General features: G+C 40.6%; 1 protein-coding gene across 1 annotated transcript in view; it reads right to left on the minus strand.

Annotated features, from left to right (window-relative positions):
- Positions 1-21,605, minus strand: part of FRAS1 (Fraser extracellular matrix complex subunit 1) — a 436,825-nt gene that overhangs the window by 6,274 nt on the left and 408,946 nt on the right. The window contains exons 66-72 of the mRNA XM_079152936.1: positions 21,040-21,254; positions 18,333-18,483; positions 16,862-16,969; positions 15,692-15,851; positions 11,589-11,705; positions 3,184-3,350; positions 147-352 (exon numbers count right to left, since the gene is read on the minus strand). Of these exons, the coding sequence (XP_079009062.1) occupies positions 147-352; positions 3,184-3,350; positions 11,589-11,705; positions 15,692-15,851; positions 16,862-16,969; positions 18,333-18,483; positions 21,040-21,254 (1,124 nt within the window). The remainder of the gene's footprint in view (positions 1-146; positions 353-3,183; positions 3,351-11,588; positions 11,706-15,691; positions 15,852-16,861; positions 16,970-18,332; positions 18,484-21,039; positions 21,255-21,605) is intronic.

Genomic DNA, 21,605 nt, shown 5'->3' on the forward strand with positions numbered 1-21,605 from the left:
TAATGTGTGCGAGTGTTTAGCTCAAAAGAGAGAAACAACAATATATATATTTAAAAAAACCATTAAGAGTGGGGCTTTATCTGCTTTAGGCAGAATTCCATCTGGGGAAATCCCCTGGTGTCTGCCTCTGAGCACTGACAGCTTACCAACAGCAGGAATCTGTGTTTCAGGTGTTTGTTGGGCTGAATGCATCCATACTGTGGCCCCTCATTGTAGATTGTTCCTGTAGGATCAAAGAAAGGCACATAGCCATCCTTGCCAGTGCAGAGATAGACTTTCTCCAGCTGCAGTTTATAAGCAGAATTAAGGTTTTGTTCTGGATTCCAAAGTACTCGACCATAAAGGATTTGACCTGAAAAGATTGAAAGGCATTAATTAGGTCAGACTTTAAAGAAAAATAAATGTCAAGGGTAGAAAGGATTTAACATGCTCCCTTAGAGTCAAAAGTACCTTTCTATGAAGAGCTCTGCTAATTCATCATTTATTGCTGCTTTAATTCAATAAGCACTATTTAAGAATTTAAATTAAGCCAAACACTTAGATATGTGCAGGGGACACAAAAATGAGTGAGATGCAGGTGAGAGGAGAGAGGAAAAAAAGCAGTGTTTGATAGAAATAGTTAACATTTATTAAACTCACTAACTGCTAGGTACTGTCAGATTGATGTCCTGATAACTCATGTATTGCTCACAGTTTTAGAAAGGAGGAAACTGAGGCACTAAGGGTCTAAGCGATTTGTTGAAGGTCATGGATCTAGCAATGGCAAAGGTGGGATTCAAAGTCAAGGCACTCTGAATCCACAACCCGCACTATTAACCCCTATGATGCTATACTGTCACCTGCCACAACAGAGAAAGGTATGTCACATTAAATGAACACAGAGTAAAGCATGGAAATCAACCTTGGGAGAGGTAAGGAAGGGTTTAAGGAGAGAGGATATTAGAACAGTATGCTGAAAAATGAGCAGGCATTTGTCAGAGCATTTGGGGTGAGAGGAAAAGGCAGGAGAGAGCATTCTAGGCAAAGTCCATGAACAAAATACTGAATGCTGGGCAGGTGTGAATCTTGGTGTGGGCACTGTTTCCATTGTGCCTGCTACAGCACCAAGTTCTTTACCTACACTCTCTTACTTAATCCTCCCAAGAGTTTAAGAGAGGCTCAATCATCATTGCCACTTTCAGTAACTTATCCAAGGCTCACAGAGATGATGGGGTGGGAGAAGAACTTAAGCAAAATAAATCTGCCTCTAAATGCTTATTCAAAGCATTACTTATGTGGCAATAAGTCAGTCAGCCTTGCTAGAGGGGAAGATGTGCAGGTGCAGAGGCTCTGGCAGGACAGACTCCTGGGGAGAAAGAACAATCATGCTGAGGATGCTGGACATAAGTATGTGACTAATAAGAAACATGGAAGCCTTTATGCAGGGGAGGAATAGCAATACAACCTTTAGAAACAGAGAATGAAGCAAAGACAAAGAGACTCAAGCACAGAAGACAGGGTTCTATTTGAATACTCTAGTGAGTGATAGGCACCTAGAATACAGTTTTGTGGCAAGGGATGAATTCAAGAAACATCTAGGGGTCAGAGTCCATTCATCTCAATAAGAGATGGAATGTAAGATGTGAAGGAGTTGAGAATAAATGAGATTTCACCAGGAGCACCTAGCATAGGGAATGGAGTTCATGGTGCAACAGAGGAGTGAGGAGCATGTTTGGAAGGAGAGAAGTCCAGTCCTAGATAGCTCTAGGTGTCTGAAGAAGAGCCCATTCAGGCTCAGCAGTCCAGATCTGCATGTGGAGGTGCACAAATGAAGCTCAGGAGAGATGAGGGATAAGGTGAAGGTTTATGGCTGTGGAGTAGAAGGGGTATGGATTTTGGGAGTAAAGGGATGGTCCAACTCATGGGGGTGACCAGAGGCAGCACTCAGGAAGGACAGAAGAGCCATGCATGGGACCTGAGAACAGGAACACAGAAGGGGCAAGGGCAGAAGCCAGGGAAGGAGAGGGAGAAGTGATGCAAAGGAAAACAAACAAGAGAAAAGTGTCAAAACCCATGGGTTTAGTATCAAAGGAAGGAGAGAAACAGAACAGAATCCAGTCTGTAGCAAAGGGACAGAGGAGAGACCATGAAGGGCCATGGAGACAAGTATGCTTACCACTCCTTTAGGAGGTTTGTCAGAGAAATGAAAAGTTTGAAGCTGAGGGGAAGGGAGGGTTGATAGTTTATTTCTGTGATGTGCTGGGCTTGAATGTTTTTTCCTTCACAGCTTTGTGTGTGTGATGCTGGGGATTGAATTCAATGCCTCATGCATGCTAATCATGTACTCTACCACCTAGCTATAGCCCCTACCTTCTGAATATGATTTTAAGATGAAAGGAAAGAAAATTTAAAGAAACAAAGATAACCAAGAGATAACTGAGGGAGGAAAGGCAGACAGCTGAATAATTCATTTATCCTTCCAACAATTATTTGTTGAGCACCTGGGAATGGTACTATGTTGTACAAATTTGATATGTGGTCACAATCTCACGAACCTTACAGATTAGGGTTAACATAGACAATGAAATAAATATACAATATGTATAATATTAAAAATTATGATGAGAACTGTATTCAATGAATGACATTCTGCAAAAGTGAAATATATGGAGCCCATGTTAGACTGTCTGGGGTGTCAGGGAAAACTTCTTTGTTGAAGTTCACAATTAAGTAGAGACCTGAAGGACAAGAAGGAGCTAGCCTTTTGAAAAGTTAAGAGAACCACATTTTTTTCGGGGATGGAGGAACTGAAGGACCATTTCGAGCAGAGAAAGCATGACAGAGAGTATATTTGGCATTCCTTTAAGGTTGGGAGGCAGTGGGGGTAACATTGCAACCTCTCTGAGGAAATGGGAGATAAAGCAACTTACCCAGAGTTAGTGTGTTAGAATGGGACTGGAAACATCTGTCTTCCTACCACTCAGACCAGTGCTTTTCCATGGTAATACACTGTCAATCATTTTGATATTATTTCAAAAGATGAGGAAGAATATGAGTCTGGTCCTTGACTCGACCTTGGCTGCCCTGGAATCAACCCTCAGGAATCTTCACTGGGGACTGGGAGGAGAAGAGCAGGGATTCTAGTCCAGGAACTTTCTCATGTCTAGGCAGAGCCTCTTTCTGCAGGTAGAGGAAGCAACTCACCTTTTGAAAAAGCTCCTTTGTAATCCATTTCTGCCAGTGACATGTCAGATGTGTTGGGATCCATTAGAAACACCTTCTCATTATTGCAGAGCTGAAATTCAGTATTGAGCGAATACACTACAGGCACAGGACGGTTGGTCTGCTGGAAGGCAATGGGTATCAGGAATCTAAATGTGGGAGAAATAACAGAATCAGGAATTTAAATGTGGGAGAAATAACAGATGCTTGAGAGCAGGGTTAATTTTGCATGTATCATTTGAGCTGCCCTCTCTTCCTTGCCCTTCTCAGGATTGTGCACAGAGCTTTGCTGTGGACACTATGTATTTACTGAAATAAATGTGGGAGAAGGACTTTATTTGATCTTTATGAGGTTAATCTGTTCTTTTGAACAAGAATAATTTAATTAGTCTTTGAAACTCTTTGGTATCCTTTGCTTTGTCCCCTTTCATTCTGAGGGCCCTCAAAGCTGCTCTTTGATTGCTAAATGGCTCCCTGCCATTGTGCATGGGCCATAATTCTTCCCAGATTTGCATGCTCTGAGACTTTGACCATTACTCTTCCACCCTGGTCAATATTCACTCTATGTGGCACTGTTTAGGACATTGCTAGGAGACACTCTCTTACTTACTCACACCTCCCTGATCTTCTTCCTTGATCCCTTCTCTGCCCCTTTTGGCAGGTAAGAATTCCTCCAGGAACAATCCTGGGAGCCCTACTGATTTCCCTCAATAATTTCACTCCAGGTGATCTCAGCCTTGTCACTGAGTCCATTCTCCATCCCAAAGGTAGTGATGCCATGTTCAACTCTCTAATCCTCATTTCTCTTCCGAGCTCCAGAAATACCTATCTGTCTGCCACTGACTTCCTCTGATAGCTTTGGCTATCTCAACAATATCTCAAACTCAACCTACTCATCCGTTACAAACTTGATCTTCCTTCCAGTGTTCACCAAATGTAAAGTATTAGTCCTCCTAAAACTGGTGTTCATGGAGTTATTCGTAGTTCCTTTTAATCTATTTTATATGATGCAATCAATGAACTCTATAATTTTAAAACAGCACTCATACTTGCTTATGACCATCCCGTTTACATAATCCTTAGGGTGAAGACCAACATTTTAACAAGACTTATGCCATGGTTTAGATGCGGTGTCTCCCAAAAGCTCATGTGTGAGATGATGCAAGAAGGTTCAGAAGAGAAATGATTGGGTTATAGCCTTAACCTAATCATTTAATTAATCCCTGATGGGATTAACTGAGTGGTAACTGGAGCAGGTGGGGTACAGCTGGAGGAAGTGGCTCATTGGGGGCGTGGCTTTGAGTTGTATATTTTGTATCTGGAGAGTGGAGCCTCACTCTCTCTCTCTCTCTCTCTCTCTCTCTCTCTCTCTCTCTCTCTCTCTCTCTGCTTTCTGATTGTCATGTGAGCTTCTTCCCTCTGCCACATTCTTCCACCATGATGTCCCGCCTCACCTTGAGCCCTGAGGAATAGAGCTGGCCTTCTAGGAACTAGGACCTCTGAAACCATGAGCCCTCAAATAAACTTTTCCTCCTTTAAAATTGTTCTGGTCAGATCTTTAGTCACAGCAGTGGAAAAAACTGACTAAAACAACTTATAAATCCCTGACCTTTGCTTATTTCTCCAGCCTTATCTCCTTCTACTCTCCTTCTTCGCCTCCTTCCTGGAATTTAGCCAGAATGGCTGCCTTTTGGTCTCATGACTGGTTCTCTTCTCCATGATCTCTACTGCCTCAGGAGTTATGCATTCAACAAATAATCACTAGGCATTTACTATATGACAGACACTAATTTAGTAATGGAAATTCATCTGTGGATAAGCCAGAAAATGTGTGGCCCAGGGAAGTTATACTCTACTGAGGAGGTAGTCATTAAATAAGCTTAAAAATAGTATAACAAGCTAGAAGGTAACAGATGATAAGGAGAAAAATGAGGAGAGATGGGAATGCTAGGAGAAGGTTGAGATGAAAATCCTAGATGATGTGGTCATGGATACAAATTAGTACAGCCATTATGGAAAGCAGTATGGCAGTTTCTCAAAAAATTAAAAGTAACCTAGTAACTTTTATATATATCCAAGGGATATGTAATCAGCACATTATAGAATAGCTAAACACTTCAGGATAAAGAAAATGTGGTATGAAAGATATACCCAATAAAATACTATTCAACCCTAAGAAAGGAGATCCTGCAATCTGTGGCCACATGGATGAACCTGAAGAACATTAGGCGATGTGAAATAAGTCAGACGCAGAATGAAAAATACTTCATGATCTCATTTATATATAGAATCTAAAAAAGCCAAATACATAGGAAAAAAAAAAAAAAAAGAGAGAGAGAGAGAACAGTAATTACCAGGGGTGAGGAGGAGTGGGACGTGGTGAAATGTTGGCCAAAGGATGCAAAGTTACAGTTATAGAGGATTAGAGTGTCTGGGGTAAAGCATGATATAGGTGATAATATGGTTGCATACTGGAAATTTTCTTAGATTACCAAAGAAAGGTAACTATGTGAGGACATATATATGTTTATTTGCTTTACTATAGTAACCATTTCACTACATATATGAATATTAAAACATCTTGTTGTATATCTTAAATATTTGTAATAAAATAATGGAAGGAAGAAAATAATTTCTCAACTCTATTGTAGCATGAAAACAACCCTGAAATATTGGTGTGGTTTATTCCAAGGTAAAACTTCATTTACTAAAGCAGGTAGAGAGTTGGAATTGTCCTCTGGTCTGCAGTTTGCTGATCTCTGACCTGGAAGGCTGGAGCTACCGTTCACCAAGTTGGAAAACTGCAGAAGGAATGTATTTGGTGGAGAAAGATGAAGACATGTTAAGTTTGAGAGACCTCTCAGAGCCAAGTAGAGATGCTGAGTAGTCAGTTTGATGGACAAGTGTCAACTCTAGAGTTAAGCCCTGGGCTGGAGGTGCTTGTTTGTACTGAAAACGTCGAGAGTGGAGGATGAAGAAAATAAGTAAGCAAGTAAAAAGCAATACAAAGAGACTGTTGTACCCTGATCCTGAGGACATTCCAAATTCAAAGACTATGAGAAAGACAGAGAATCAACAAAGCAACAGATGAAGAGCCAGTGAGGTTGAGAGAGACCTACAGTGTGCTATTCCAGTTGAGAGAAGAAAGAGTTTCAAGGAGGAGGGATTGATCAAATGCTAAGTGCTTCTTAGGGCTGTGAAAAGGAAGAGTGAGGTTCCATCCAGGATCCAGGAACATGCAGTCATGTTGACCTTGAGAAGAACAAGCTGCATTGAGTAGAAGCTTGGTCGAGTGTTTAAAAGATGATGGGCAGAGATGAATTGGAAATTGTGAATATAGACAACTCTCTGGAGGCATACTGTGGTAAAAGAAAGGAGAAAAATGAATGTTGAGAGAGAAGTGGAATGTCAAGACACATTTTTTTTTAAGGTGAGAGAAGTTACAACTTGTTTTTCAGCTAACTACAGGGATTCATGGAGAGGGGAGAATTGCTTGAGATGTTCTCTATAAAGTGGACAAGAGACTTCAGGTTCTAGCGTGCAGGAGGAGTGGTTGCCTTTGGAGAGGGGCTCAGAGCCTCTGCGTGTACTAAGAGGTACACAGGCACGGATGCACGCAGGTGGGATGTGGATAGGAGCCTGTGGGAGTTCTCTTCTGTCTCCTCCACACAGCAGAACACAAGGTAATTGGTTGAGGTCAAGGACAGAAGATGGAGCAAGTTTCAGAGAAGGGATAAAACAGTTTAAAGAGTGGGAGAGTGGGAGAGTGGGTGGGTTAGGGAACCAATGTATTTTGCTTAGTGACCCTAGATATCAATTTGAGATTAGTGATAATGAATTTAAAGGTTTCCGGCTTTGATCTTGTTGAATATTCTGCTAGAACACTTTCTCCTCTTTTGTCTATTCTCTTTTGCCTAGATAGCTTTCACTTATCCTTTAGCTGGCAACTTGAATTCTACTTTCTCTAGGAAGGTTTCCTTCTTGCTCTTACTTTCCAGGCTAGCTTCGATTCCTTGGCATCCATTCTCATTATACTTTATACTTTTCAGTCACAGAACTCCTCATGGTTTAAAATTTTATTTCAATGTGTGACTATGATTGACATCTGCCGTTGCACTACAGATTCCATGGTCTCTGTTTACTCAGCATGCTTGCTGAATGCTAAGTTCCTGATGCACGTATTTGTCAAAGAATAATGAATGAGTGGTCATTTCACTGTTTTACTCTGTTCCCTCCTTTGAAGGTGCCCTACTGGGTAGACTTGAGAGGATTAGGATATAGGAAGAATTTGAAGCCCACACAAGCCAGAGCTAATCCTGCTTCAATAGCTCTGATATCACCATTAGTTGTATCAAGAGTTCATTTGCCTGACTTGGGGAAAATAATTTTTCTCATTGAAACTTACATTACCAGAATCCACCACAGTGCCTGGTGCAGCATAAGGCATTAATGTTGATTAAATAGGATAAATAATAGACCTGAGATTATTGTAATAAATAATAATTTTGTAATATATGACAGACCTCACAAAAATAGTTATAAGATGAAACACAATTCTTTTCAATTAAATCTGAGTTCTCTGTTTCAGTCTTGATTTTATTTTCTGTTATAATTCTATGGTACACATATGGAGCCATATAAAGAACTGAAAGCAGGGTTAGACCTGGAAGAAATAATGAAGAATCTATAAGTAATGCTCTCCCTGGTTCAAGACAAGGCTATCAGTGTCCTCACAATTCTTTTTCCCTTGCAGCCTCCTCACCCACATAGCTCTGGGCCTGGAGCTGGAGCTGGAACCTTTGTTGCTCCATTTTCCCATTTTCAATCATGGCTTCTCTGTCCTTTTAAAAAACCCAAGGTCTATCCTGGAGAAACTGTTTTTACATAGTTTATGACAAGAAATATATATATATATATATATATATATATATATATATATATATATACACACACACACATATATATGAATATTTTTGTAATAGAATATGCTACAATAAGTCAAATAGAAGGATTGTATAAATGGTAGAATATTCCTACAATGAATACATTAATGCAGTGATCCATAAACTGCAGCTACATAAATTGACACAAAGGAATCAACAATGATCCATGCAGAAAAGAAAAAAATAGCAGCAGAGAGAATTTGCTCAGTATGAAACTTTTACACAGAGTTCAAAAACATGCAAAACCATTACAAGTAAACATAAAGTAAAACTATAAAGCAAAACTAGGGATTGTAAATACAAATATTGGGTTAGTGGTCATCTTAGTGGGAGGAGGCAGGGAGTTTGACTGGATAGGGATACTGAGGATCTTTAGAAAGGACTGGCAGCCAGGCACAGTGACACATGCCTATAATCTCAGCCACTGGGGAAGCTGAGGCAGGAGGATCTCAAGTTCAAGGCCAGCCTCAGCAACTTAGCAAGACCCTGTCTCAAAATAAAAAAAAAGGACTGGGGATGTAGCTCAGTGATAAAGTACTCCTGGGTACAATCCCCAGCAGAAATAAATAATTAATTAAATAGAACTGGTAATGCTGTGTTTCTTGAGGTGGGTAGTAAACACATGTTTATTTTATATATCCACAACTTAAGGTCCTCCGAATATCTGAAACATTTTGTAATTTAAAAATGTAATATGTGGTTAAAAATTCCTTAGCATAGCCTATTGAATTATTTGCCTCTATTCTTCCCTATTGCAGTCAACTGCTGCTTTCCTGGTCCTGGTGCCTCCCTAATGTGAATGACTATGATGCTCTCAGGCCTTGTTCCTGCCATCAATCATGCTCATTTTGACATCCATATGTAAAAACCATCCAAACCTTCACCTCTCAGTTTCCAGACTTCCTCACCTCCGCAGAGCTTGCTCTGACTGCACCACCCATTCTTCATATTCCTTCTGTGCACAGGCACCCCAGATACCATTTTCAGATGCCTCACTCCACCACCGCCTATTCTCCCAGTTTCTCTTTCTTTTAACCACTCATTAATTCTTCAACGACAGCAGGGCCTCCCTGACCACCTTTACCAAGATGCAAAGGAACTGGAACCCTTATACACTCGTGGTGGGAACGTACACACATAATTTACTATTTATAAATGCTTGACAAAACAGTCTGATGGCTTCTGGAAAAGTTAAAAACAAACTACCATGCGATCCAGCCATTGCATTCCGAGGTACTCATGCAAGAAAACAGAAAACATATGTCCATATAAGGCTTGCACTGTACGTTCACAGCAGCTTTATTTATCATAGCCCCAAACTGAAAACAACTCACATGTCTATCAACTGATGCATTGATTAATTGTGCTAAATCCACACCATGGAATTCAACTCAACAATAATGAGAAAAAACTACTGATATATAGAGTAACATGGATCAATCAAAATTATCAGGTTGAGTGAAAAAAGACAGAAAAAAAAATTCTTATTGTATGACACCACTTGTATAAGGTTCTGGAAAATGGAGACTCACCCATAGTGACAGAAAGCAGACCACTGGTTCCCCAGGGAAGACGATGGGGTGGGAGGGCGTACATAGGGGTGTGAAGAACACTTTTGGAGGAGATGGCTGTGTTCACTATTTATCAAATAAAGATGTGCAGTCTACTCACAAATAAAGATGTGCAATCTTTATTATTTATTCAATGTCAACAGCAGGCAATTTAAGATCAATTCTGCTGGCCTCTGCCTGCCTGCCTGCCACTGCTGCCATTGCCCTCTGTGGTACTCACTTCTCTCCCTTCCCAGGGATGATGGTTTACTTTCTCCTCTTGTCTGGAAACTCTGGGTTACTCACTTCCAGCTATTACCTGACTTTTCATTTCACAAAAACCGATTCAGTCAAATGTATATTTTGTCATCCTCACTTCCCCATTAGCAATCCCCCTGGCCTGAATCCACAGGCTCTGCCTTCTTCCTTTGGTAGAGGAATGCTCTAGGCTCCTAGTTTAGGTGGCCCTTCCCCTCGAGTCCTGGTCTCTGTTCCCCAGCCTCAGAGACTTTGCTCAGCAATGTTCCACCTCTCCCCTGCACCATCCAATGTAGCCCCTCTATTAGATTACTCTTACCAGCATACGGACATCCTGAGATATTGTCCCCCTTAAAACACAATTGAATAAAATCTCCTTCTTATTTGACCTCTCATCTTTTCCCATTACTGTTCCATTTTTCTAAAGTCCTTTTAGCAGAATTTCTTAAACACTCTGTCCCTGTTTCTGCTGTCTTAGTTCTTTCTCTTGAATTCACTCCAAGCAGGCCAGTGTCCCCCTCAGTCCACCAACCTGCTCTTGGCTCAGCTCATCAATGAATTCAGTATTGCCAAATCCAATGGCCAATTCTCAGTCTGAATTTAAAGTCACATTTCAAATGATCTTTTCTTCATGTTAATGTCTGGTTTTATTTTCCATATCTTCTCTCAGAAATGGTTCCTAATCTACAGTTATACCACCCTGAGCGTGCCTGATCTCACCTGACCTTGGAAGTTAAGCAGGGTCAGGCCTGATTAGTATTGGGTGGGAACGATGTTTTCTATACCTTGCTTTGCTCTGAAAGAGATGGTTCTGGACTGTAAACTGCCTGAGAGCCCAGGTTGCTTTTAATCAACTGCTCAAATGTACTGCTATAATCTCTGAACCCTAGGCTGGAGCAAACAGGAGAAGGGCTGAATGAACACTGGTAGAATGAATGAATACACAGGCACAATGCAGACAGTCTTGGGTCTGAGGAGGGTACAAATTGACAGACAGTTGATTTTTCTTATTCACTGTAGTTAGGCTCCAGAAAGTCTCCCATAAACATTGAATTTGTAGACATTGAAATAGTGCTCATGGGAGAAAAACGGGGCTAGGTTTCTATAAGCTTTCTGGTCACAAAACTTCATCAACTGATCAATACTTAAGCTTGTTTTATGTGTGTTCCTGTTTAAAGACCCCTTACTCAATACATATTGTGGATTCATTAACATTGAATTCACAGTCAATGGCACTGTGAGTCACGCCTGAATGAAAGTTACCCAGCACTCCATCAGGCACATCATGGCCTTCCTGTGATTAGGAATACTAGAAGGCACTTCAGCACCATGCTTGGGAGCCATTTAAAATATGGAAACCATAACAAAAAGCACATAAATGTGAAAAACATGGCACTAACTAGACTACGAAAGGACACTTGCTTGTCACAAGACAGCTAAAAGCAGAAGGCAGGCCTTGTCCAGCCTCAGCTGGGGATGTGCATGCTAGTGACTTGGACTCTTTCCACTCTGTGCATGTCAGTGAATGACTGTAAAAGCAAGGTGGGTATGGATTTGGGGGTACAAATAAACATTAGTGAGTAGGAGAATCTGTAACTAAGGAAACTACATATGAGTATTGACCACATTTTCCTACCTTTCTGGAGCATGTGCAGTACAGGCCAAGGGCTTCTCTCCTGGGTCAGTCCATGGCTGGGTGGGCTGCACTGTGCAAGGGATCAGGTAGATGGTATACTCCCCAGAGTAGTCCTTCCTGGAAACAGGCAGAGCAGACTGGTCATGGGAAACAACTGAGAGACTATTAACTGCCCCAGAAAGACCCAGACTTCATCCAACAGTGTGCAGATGGTATTTGTGTCTAGCATCTAGGAACTTTACTGCAAATACCATTTTCAAGGAATCATCTCTGATTATTCTAACTGTCCAGGTATTATCCAGAAGTGTTAAATACAGCTAGTTTCACTTATTCAAGTTCTTTTTGTAAGGAAAGATGAGAAGTCACAGTGCTTACAGAAACCTAAAAAATTCAGATGATGACAAAACAGAATTGGTCATTTCCTTTAGATTCACTAAACTTGTTAGACAATGTGTTCAGTGTTTCTTGTCCACAGATGCCTGTTCAATTCATTCTCAAATGCAAAAGCTCTTGTTAAGGTGTGACTGTGTCAAGAGCTGCTCTTACAAAAGAGGTGGCAAATGCCTCAGGATTATGGGACACCACTCCAGGGCCTAACAGAAGCAGGGTCCTGTGGAACACCCCACCCCCACTTCATTAGCACTCAATTTCAAGGTTCCCCTCCCAGAATCTACAGTCTCATCCCTTTGTGAAGCTGAGGAACATGATCCCTTCTCACTGGAGATACTCACTGGGAATCTCCCTGTTTATGGAAAATACAGGATTCTCTAGGTCATGACCCTGAAGGTCTCACCCTTAATTTCCCACACTCCTTACTGGGTAGCAGTCCCAGCCCTGGCTGGTTGCCTAGAAAGCAGTCAGACATACAGAAACTTCCAGAAGATTCTTCAAGGAACTTGGAAGGCTGCCATCCATTGGATGGAGAACAAAGGGCTTCAAATCCTGATTTTAATTGTAGTGAGGAATCTTTGAACAGTTCTGTTTGCTGTGTCCGTTCTTGGATGATTGTTCTGTATTTATCTATTTATTAGTTCTCTTTTTCTTTTTCTGGTGCTAGGAATTGAACCCAGTGCCTTGTGAACACAAGGCAAGTACTCTACCACCGAGCTGCGTCCTCAGTTATAATCTGTTTATTAGTAAAGTGATAGTAATGATGTGGTATAAAAAATAGTAAAAGTTTAATGATATAACTTGGGGTGATTTTAGTGGAGTGACACAAGGTGGGCACTGGGAGAGAGCCTAATCCTGGCTTGGCTTTGCCACTGCTATGCTCGAATGACTGAGAAGCCATATGAAGGTTTGGGGCCTTCATTTCTAAGCTCCTTGACACTCTATGGTCTGGGTATCTGCAGCTTTCCTATAGGGTTCCTACCTTCCTCCAAAGCTTAGACTAGCAGGAAATGAGACCTAATACACTATATTTGAATTACACGAAAATTAGCACCTCTAATGTGATAGTTACCCGTAATTAGCAGAAATATTTAATTAGGCAGAAAAATCCATGCCGGACCTTGCTTTTAAAAAGTCAGGCCAGGTCATGTTGCTTCTATGCTCAGACCCAGCGGGGGCTTTCATTACAACCCAGGTGACACACTGGCTTAAGGGGCTGCACACACTGTGCCCTACCCCACCTCTCACTCTTCAACCTTACAACCTCTTGCCCTCTTCCTTGCTCTCTCCCCGGCAGTCACACTGGCCCCCCTACTATTCCCTGGGCTTGCTGGAAATGCTGTCATCTCAGGAACTATGAGAGGAACCCTGTTTCTAGATACCTGCTTATCCAACTCTCTCACCTTCTGTAAGATTCTGTTCAAATTTATCTTCTTCATGAGAGTCACTGGGAATATTCTAATTAAAGTTATGGTGTACCCTCATCCCAGGTTCTCCTTACCTGGCTCTGTGTTTTATTTTTCCACAACACTTATAACTTTCTGATGTATATTATACAGTCCTACGTCACTTAGTGATAGGCACATGTTCTGAAAAATGCGTCATTAGGTTATTGAACATTGCATGAGCATCAGAGAGTGCATTTACACAAACTAAGATGGCTATGACGTCACCAGGTGGCATCATCTTATGGGACCACTGCTGTCCCTATGTTGTTATGTGCCAAGTGACTATACTTTGCTTATTGACTATGTCTACTGGTTTCGTTTCTTCTTACTTTGCTGTAAATCCTGTATTCAGGGATCTTTATTTTGTTGACTGTTATAATCAAAGTTCCCAGAATAATTTCTGTCACATAGTAAATGTTCAATAAAACATTTACTATGCTCTTTCACATTGTTTGGTCGAACAAATGAATGCAAAAGAAATTGCATGGTTTCCCAAGTCCTCAAACCTCTTTTTCCCTATTCTCAAATACTATTTAGGTTAATTTCTTTTATAAAATTTTTTATTTGTTCTTTTTAGTTATACAGGACAGTAGAACATATTTTGACACATCATACATACATGGAGTATAATTATCTTCCCATGTTTGTGGTTGTACCTGATGTGCTATTTGGGTCAATTTCTTCATTAACCCTGCAATTATGTCAAACACAGTCTAGACACAGGTCTTTGATACTGTTCTCACCTCCTTTCTAAAAACAAAACATTTCCCATACCACAAATTCACCCCACCTCCCCCCAGAAGCCTGTGTGATTCCCCAGCACCCACTGACCCTCTGCTCCCTGAACAACAGTGGTAGTGATGTTCTGGTACATCTCAGTGCACTCAGAGCAGAATGCTTGGTGGCACTCTTCATTTTGCCATTTATTTATCTATGTATTTTATCTCCTTACCTCAAAGGGAAGTTCCTAATGGCTACTTTTTTAGGAACTACTATGTGCTAAAATCTGCAGTGGGATTTAAGATGAATGAGACAAGGCTTTCACCTGGGAAGCTTGCAATCTAGTGAACAAATGGAACCAGTAAAGGGAACCATTGTACGATAATCAGCTGTGCTCTAGTGGAAACGAACACTCTGGGACCATGAGGATGAAGCTGTCAGCACTGAACAGTCAGGGAAGCTGTCCCAGAGGGATCAGTGTTTGAGCTGGGTCTCAGAGGAGCTGGAGTTCTGCAGGAGTGAAAGAGCAGGGAGAGTAGAGGTGATGGCCAAGGCGCAGAGGTATGGCTGGGCTGGTAGGTTCAGGTGCTGGTGAAATACTGAATGTGGTTGGAAGGCTGAGTTTGAGACAAGGCTCAGGGGAGGGCTGGGCCTTGTGTGCTGCATGGGCGTGGACTCCATCAGGGGGCAATGAGGAGCCTGCTGAGAACTTAAAACAGGACAGTCTCTCTGCCTCTAAAGTGGGACAAAGTACATGAATAGTCAGTCTCACGAGGTCCTAGGGAGCACCGTTCCTGAAGATTACTATATGCAGATTCCAAAGGAATCACTACATAATAAAAATACCTGATATAAAGTTAAAAAAATTATAATTAAGGAAATCCTTGGGAAAATGATTAAGATAATCTACCACTTCTTAACTATAAAACTGGAACAAGATATTCATGTTAGATATAGCTCTTAATTTCATGAGCTATAAAAGAGCAGACTCCTGTTTTCCCCCCTTTTCCTTTCCACAATGGTTTTAATTTTGCTTTTCCTAGTCTTTTAAAATTGAGATATTTCACTACTTCCTCTTCTCCTGTATGCTGTGTAGAGAGAGGTGTAAATCTTGTTATTTATTTTCTGGTCATTGGACTATCAAGGTGGCACCTGGACCTAACAACCAGAAATCCTAGATTTTGCACTGATTGTGGTAATTGAAACAAAGTATCTTTAGGATACTTACTAATGTTTTAGTTGGACACATTTCCTGGCTTCTCTTTGAGGTGCCACATAACTAAGCTCTAGCCAATGGGATGTGAGGAGAAGTGACATGTGCCTCTTCTGATCTTTCCCTTGGAATAAGCCTGATCACTTCCTGTTGTAAGCATCAAAAGTTGATCTGCGCTAGATTTGCTTCTTTCTCTATTTGCTAGCAGGTTGTTTCTGTGTTCCTTTTAAAATAGAAATTTGATCTTCAAACGAAAACCTTATGTCCCAAGCTTCTGAAAGAAACTGAAAACTTTTCAGATCAACTGCATTAAGTGTCTGTCACCTACTTACCTATTATAGGAGCTCGTGGCTCTCCAGAGTTGATATGGAGAATCAAAAGTCTGAGCACTCCATAAGAGCTGTAGGTCAAATTCAATTCCTCCTAGGTGGTCTGGAGTTAATATGAAGGATTTCACATCAGGGAGAGTGTGGTGCTCCATCACAAACTGTCCTGTTCCATAGAGAAAAACACACACTTATTTGTGAGTTTTACTGTACTTGTGGTAAAACCACCCTAAAGGCCTAAGAACTGAATTCATGCTGTTCTATTGAACGACAAAGATCTTACGCTTTTGCCCCTTCAAGTGTATTCTACATTGGTTGAGAGCACAGCATCTCACCTCAGCTGATCACCCCATTCATGGCCTTCACGGAATATGACACATGTGTAAACAATATTAATATGCCTTGTAGAGATGGTGTGGAGCTTACATACAACAAGGTGGACATTATGTGACCATGAACATTGAATGTAGCTAGCTTTGGGAATTCAAGTCAACATGACATTTGGATATAAAAAGGGTTAGAAGTTTACACATAGAAATACCAACGTTGGATAAAAAATCACATTTAGGGCCACTTAAACCCTTGGCGGAAGGGAACAATTGTGAAATTGTAAATATTACTAGGTGAAAGTTATATAGCAAGACACCTTTGTTCTCTAAAACACCATTGACTGTTGTAAATAAAGAGAAGTAGGTGGATTATTCTAGATTAAGGAGGAAAACAACCAAAATGTAACATGTGAAGCTTGATGGAAACCACCTATCTTTTACACAAACAGGTATAAAATAAATATAAAGAAACAAAAACAATTAGAAAAGACAGTTTCGGGGAACAATAGAGGAAAATGCATGGGAACGGAATATTATTGAATCCATGTTGAATATGTTGGAGGTGGAAATGGCATTGTGTAAGAAAACATTCTTTTTCTTTGGAGATATCTATTAAAGTATTTAAAGTAACCTGACATGAAGACAGTGGTTTGTTTTCAAATGGTGTAACCAAAAACAAAAAAATGAAAAATAAAAAATAAAAAACAGGTGTGCATATATATGTTCACACATGCAGATTAAAATGGTAACAACTGTTGGCTTTACTTTCCATTGTTCTTTCAACTTTTCTGTATGTTCAAATTGCTTCTTAATGAAACGTTGGTTAAAAACCCCACGTTGTTATTACCTCTGAATTTGGCATGGGTCTTGAATTCAATGACGAGACGGCCATCCTCTCGAATATAGATTCTTATTATCTGAAGCCTCGCAGAGAGCACACTGTCTGTCTGGATTCCTGGGTAGGCATACACAAAATGTCCAGGTTATGGCCTGGAGAAGACCTTTTTGAATTTTAGCCTACTTTGAAGTTATCTCATGGTTCTAAGTAAAACTGCACATTTATTTGAATGTGACATAAGAGAAAATTACTCACATGAGCATAGACTCTAGAGAAGTATTTGCCATTAAAAGTATGACAGTTCATTCCACTTGGCTTTTTTTTTTTTTTTTTTTTTAAATAGTTCCTCTGCCCTTGACAAAGACTCTTGATACATGTAGATAGAGTTCAGCCTATAGCTCCAAAAATGACAGATCTAAAACTTCTTAGCATTGAATTTTATGAACCAAGAAGTGGTTATGGAGTATCTGCTTCATAATGTATTTTCTTTTCCTTTCAGTGTTAATAAAGTCATGAGTCCTGATGGCTGCAGTTAGTGCTGAAACCAATGGAAAAGTAAAGGGAAGCTTGCAGAGGGCCAGCTGTACAGGTGTGACATGAGCAAGCTGTGACTTTAGAAAAGGCAACTGCAGTCACAATGCCCAGCAGGTTCATAAGGACCCCCAAAAGGGATAACTGAAGGACAACAGCTTTACTTCCACCCTCTAGTTGCTAGAAACTGAAAATTTAAAGTATCACAGTTATTGAAGTATAGGACTTTAGAAATGAGAAAAAAACGACAAAACCAGGGATGCCCCATTGGAATGAGCTGAGGAGAGAACCTGGGAGTTTTAGGGGATATTTGTGTGGTAGCAGCGGGAGAAGGTGTGTATGGGGGAGACACTGAGTGGGATTGAGGAGCACACTGCTAGCAGAGGTGCTGTCCCAGATCCAGCCCATGGGGGCTCCTCTGAAAAGGGGCAAGAATGGGGACAAGCCTGAGGGGAAGATTATTTTAAAAATTCAGCATTATTAACATCTTTATTTTTGAGACTCAAAACAAAGGAGGCAATGATGTCAAATGAATCAAGTGGGCCACTTGACCTATCACATCAAGTGGTTCTGACATTTTCCCATTTCCGTGCATCTAATTTGAAGATCCGTTTGCTTCTTAAATAAGATGAACCACACCATTTTTAACCAGGAGAAGCTGAGCATGAACATACTCCATAGGAACAGGTACTCCCTGAATCCTTAATGGGCCATCTAGGACCCACTATCACTTGCCATGCTCTACTCTGGGCCCCTGGCAAACTGCCTTCCGGGGTCAGCAGAAGACATGGCTCTTTTTAGGGAACCATAGATCTGCATTTTCCAGACTTGAGATGAACCTCCTGTGACTTTCTACAGGAAAACAGGAGTAGAATTGCTGTCAATAGTCACTGCTTATTTAATCTTGACTGACTGTGAGGTTGGAAAAGTAAGATGTCGACAGGCATACCTGTTCTCCAGAGAACCGTGTCATAGAAGAAGGAGAACTCCATCTCCGTGTGGTGCTCCAAGGAGGCCCAACCCCTGGGGGCAGTCACGTAGATGTAGGACACATAGAGAGGCACGTGCACGGTCAGGAATGACTGAGCAGAGTCCCTCACCTGGCAAGAAAACAGTGTGTGTGCACAGAGGCTTATTTCTTCCCCAGGCAAAAGGGCATATGATTGTTACCTCAGTTCAATTTCCACTCACTCTGTCATGCACTCATCTAATAATTAATAATCATATGCCCACAGCTGAACTTAATTTGAAAAATAAAGAAGGTAGAAAATGGTCAGGATGCTTCTTTAGGTTGGATGATCTGCAAAGGCTTTTCTGAACAAAAGTTTTTTTTTTTTTTTTTTAACAAAACACCTCTGAAGAGTGAGAATCAGCTTTACTTCCACCCTCCAGTTGCTAGAAACTGAAAATTTAAAGTATCACAATTATTCCCAAGAGATGGACTACTGGCTCTACCATTCACCACATTCTCCCTCTGCTGACAGCTTGCAGGTGACCTGCAGGACAACCTGAATCAACCAGGACTGGAAGAGGCCCAAGTGCGTCCCCTGGAGGAACATGTGCCTGGCTCAGGATGTTTAGTGTTTAGCAGGACTGCTTCCTGCTCTGGGAGCAAAGACCTGGAGATCGTATCTGGGAAGCTTATAACACACAGCTTGGAGCTTCATGTGCTTTGATAACTTCCCATCCTGTTAAATGCTTTGGAAAGAATTTTGAAAAGACAGCAAGAACACTTCTTTCTGAAGGGGTTCCTGTTACTGCTATTAATTTGGTCCAACAATATTTGTTTTACTATGAAATGAGCAAAAACTGGATGGAAAGACACAAAAGACCAGAAAAAGCTATTTAGCTATTCATGAAGCTAATTGGGTTTATATGTGTAAGTGGAGGAGTTGGTTTATTCATTTAAAAAAATGTTTTATATATTTCTCCCCATAAATATGCATTTCTTTTATACAAAAAGCTAAGTTAGTTATAATTTTATTTTGTCATTGGCCAAAAACTATATAACATACAATGGAACTTGTATATTTTTGGTTTGAAAATACAATGTAAAGAGTTTTTATGGATAATTAAGAAAAAAACTTTATCAATATTTAAGACATTAAAAACAATTTTTCTAAAAAGTGTTTTTCATATTTAAAGTTGCCAGTGATCGAAAATTTGATGTCAACTTTTTCAAAAGACATACTAATTCCAAATTCACTTAATTGTCCCTTTTGGACATGACATATTCTGTTTTCTTTAGAACTATCCAGATTTTATCTGAACTTTATACCATGGCTATCCACTAAAACACAGATTTTGCAAAATACACCTGCCCCAATCTCATAATTGTTGAGAAGCTCAACAGCACTTTAGTTGGTTGGCAAAATTAATTTCCCCCTCTTTGTTTCTTATTCTTTTTTAGATTTCCTAGTGTTACATAATAATCTTAAAACGTTAAAATACCCTGACAAATGTTTTCTGCATAGCTATTTTATTCCAGACCCCGTGCTAGGTACTTTATCATGTTGAGATTACAGTCTGAATTTCAGATGAGGCTCAAAGAAGTTTTATCTCATTCAACTCTGATGATATTTGATAGAGAAAGATATGAACTAGGAATGGTTCCAGGTTCTATATTTTTTCTATGACATTTCAGCAATTTCAATTATTTTTAAAGAAGCTTTAAAAATAAATTTTAAAAATGTTCCAGGAGAGGAACAATCACTTTTGCAATTTCCAGCAACTGTAGGTTATGCAACCACAGAAATAGAAACAAAACCCAAGACAGCCTTAAAATTCTATTCAGTAGAGGGCAGTAGTGTATACAGAACCAGAGGCACTGGAACAAAGGCATTGCAAAGAACAGACAAAATTTAATCAAAGATACCTTCCCCAAATGATTACGTCCTGTACAAGTTCCCTCCTTCAGTAAAGTTAAACCTGACTTGAAATGAAGAACAAACATCTAACTAATTTTTGTCTCATTGAGATAAGGGCTCAAAATGGGATGAAAACTGTTTTAGAATTTATTTTCCCATGAGGATGGATAAGCCTAATTTCTCTGCTGTTCGCTACACCTGCCCTGCCTCTCTATGACTCTGGTTTCTTGCTATAAAATTTCCAGTTGTCACTAACATTTAATTGTGTCCTCTCTCTTTCTTTCTCTCTGTCTTCATCCCATAGGAGTTGTCAGTGTGGAACAGGTATGGAATGAAAGTGTTTCCAACAGTTATCTCTCCTCAGGGCTTGGGCCAACAATGCTCTTCTTGTCTTCTGAAAGTCAGGATGTCTGCGTGCCATTCTGACTCACTGCCCCAAGTGGGGAGGAGAGACACCTTTGTGGTAATAACCTTGCCATCAAATGTAGATCTTTTCAGTTTCCCAAAATATACAGAGGGAAAAAATAAAAATGCCCAGAGAAGTAAATATTAGATTTTTATATAAATGTGCCAAACAATAATTTTTTCCCCATTAGCTTGATTTACAGGACATTGGGGCTAGCCACAATGCTGCCACGATCTTGCTTGAGAAGCTTATAAAGAAGCATCCCTCAGTGGGTTGGCTCAGTTCTGGAGGCAAAATGCTACTTGAAGTCCTTCAGGAATGAACAGGGTAGGTATCAGAACCCATGTGCATGCAGCCCTGGGATGAGCCCCCAGAGCACCCACCTGGAAGTCAGCAGTTACAGAGCCTCCACAGACATCAATGAGCTCAGTCATGTCATAATATGCATCAAAGGTCCACACACAGCTCTTCAAATTCAGGTGTTTGTACAGCTGGATGGTCTTTGGCTCCCGCACACTGGGGTCAAACTGGAAGGGGCGGTCATAGCCAGGACCCAGGGCAGTGCTGTCATAGACCACATCATCCAGGAAGCCTGCCTCTGCCAGAGAGGGAAGGGATAAGGAATGGTAACTCAGCTTGAGGATGCCTAGATGTTGGACGGGGAGAAGAGACTCACATTGAGAGAGCTTTCTGCTCATCTGAGACTATCAATAGAGCAACTCAGGGCTCCCAATGCAGTGAGTATGCGAGAAGAGTTTGTAAAGAGCATTGCTGCCCACTGCCAGGTGTTAAATAAAGAACTTCACCTCTAAGAGACCCCAGGAACCAGGGAGGAAAAGGTGGATAAATGATAATGTGAAAGAAGAAAGCAGATCTTAGAAAAGAAACACACCATAGCTTTACCTGTATGCCTGGCCAGTGTGTCTGTGTTTAACATACTTCACAATCA

This window comes from Sciurus vulgaris (assembly GCF_902686455.1).
Source record: "Sciurus vulgaris genome assembly, chromosome: 9".
NCBI classification, from domain to species: Eukaryota; Metazoa; Chordata; class Mammalia; order Rodentia; family Sciuridae; genus Sciurus; species Sciurus vulgaris.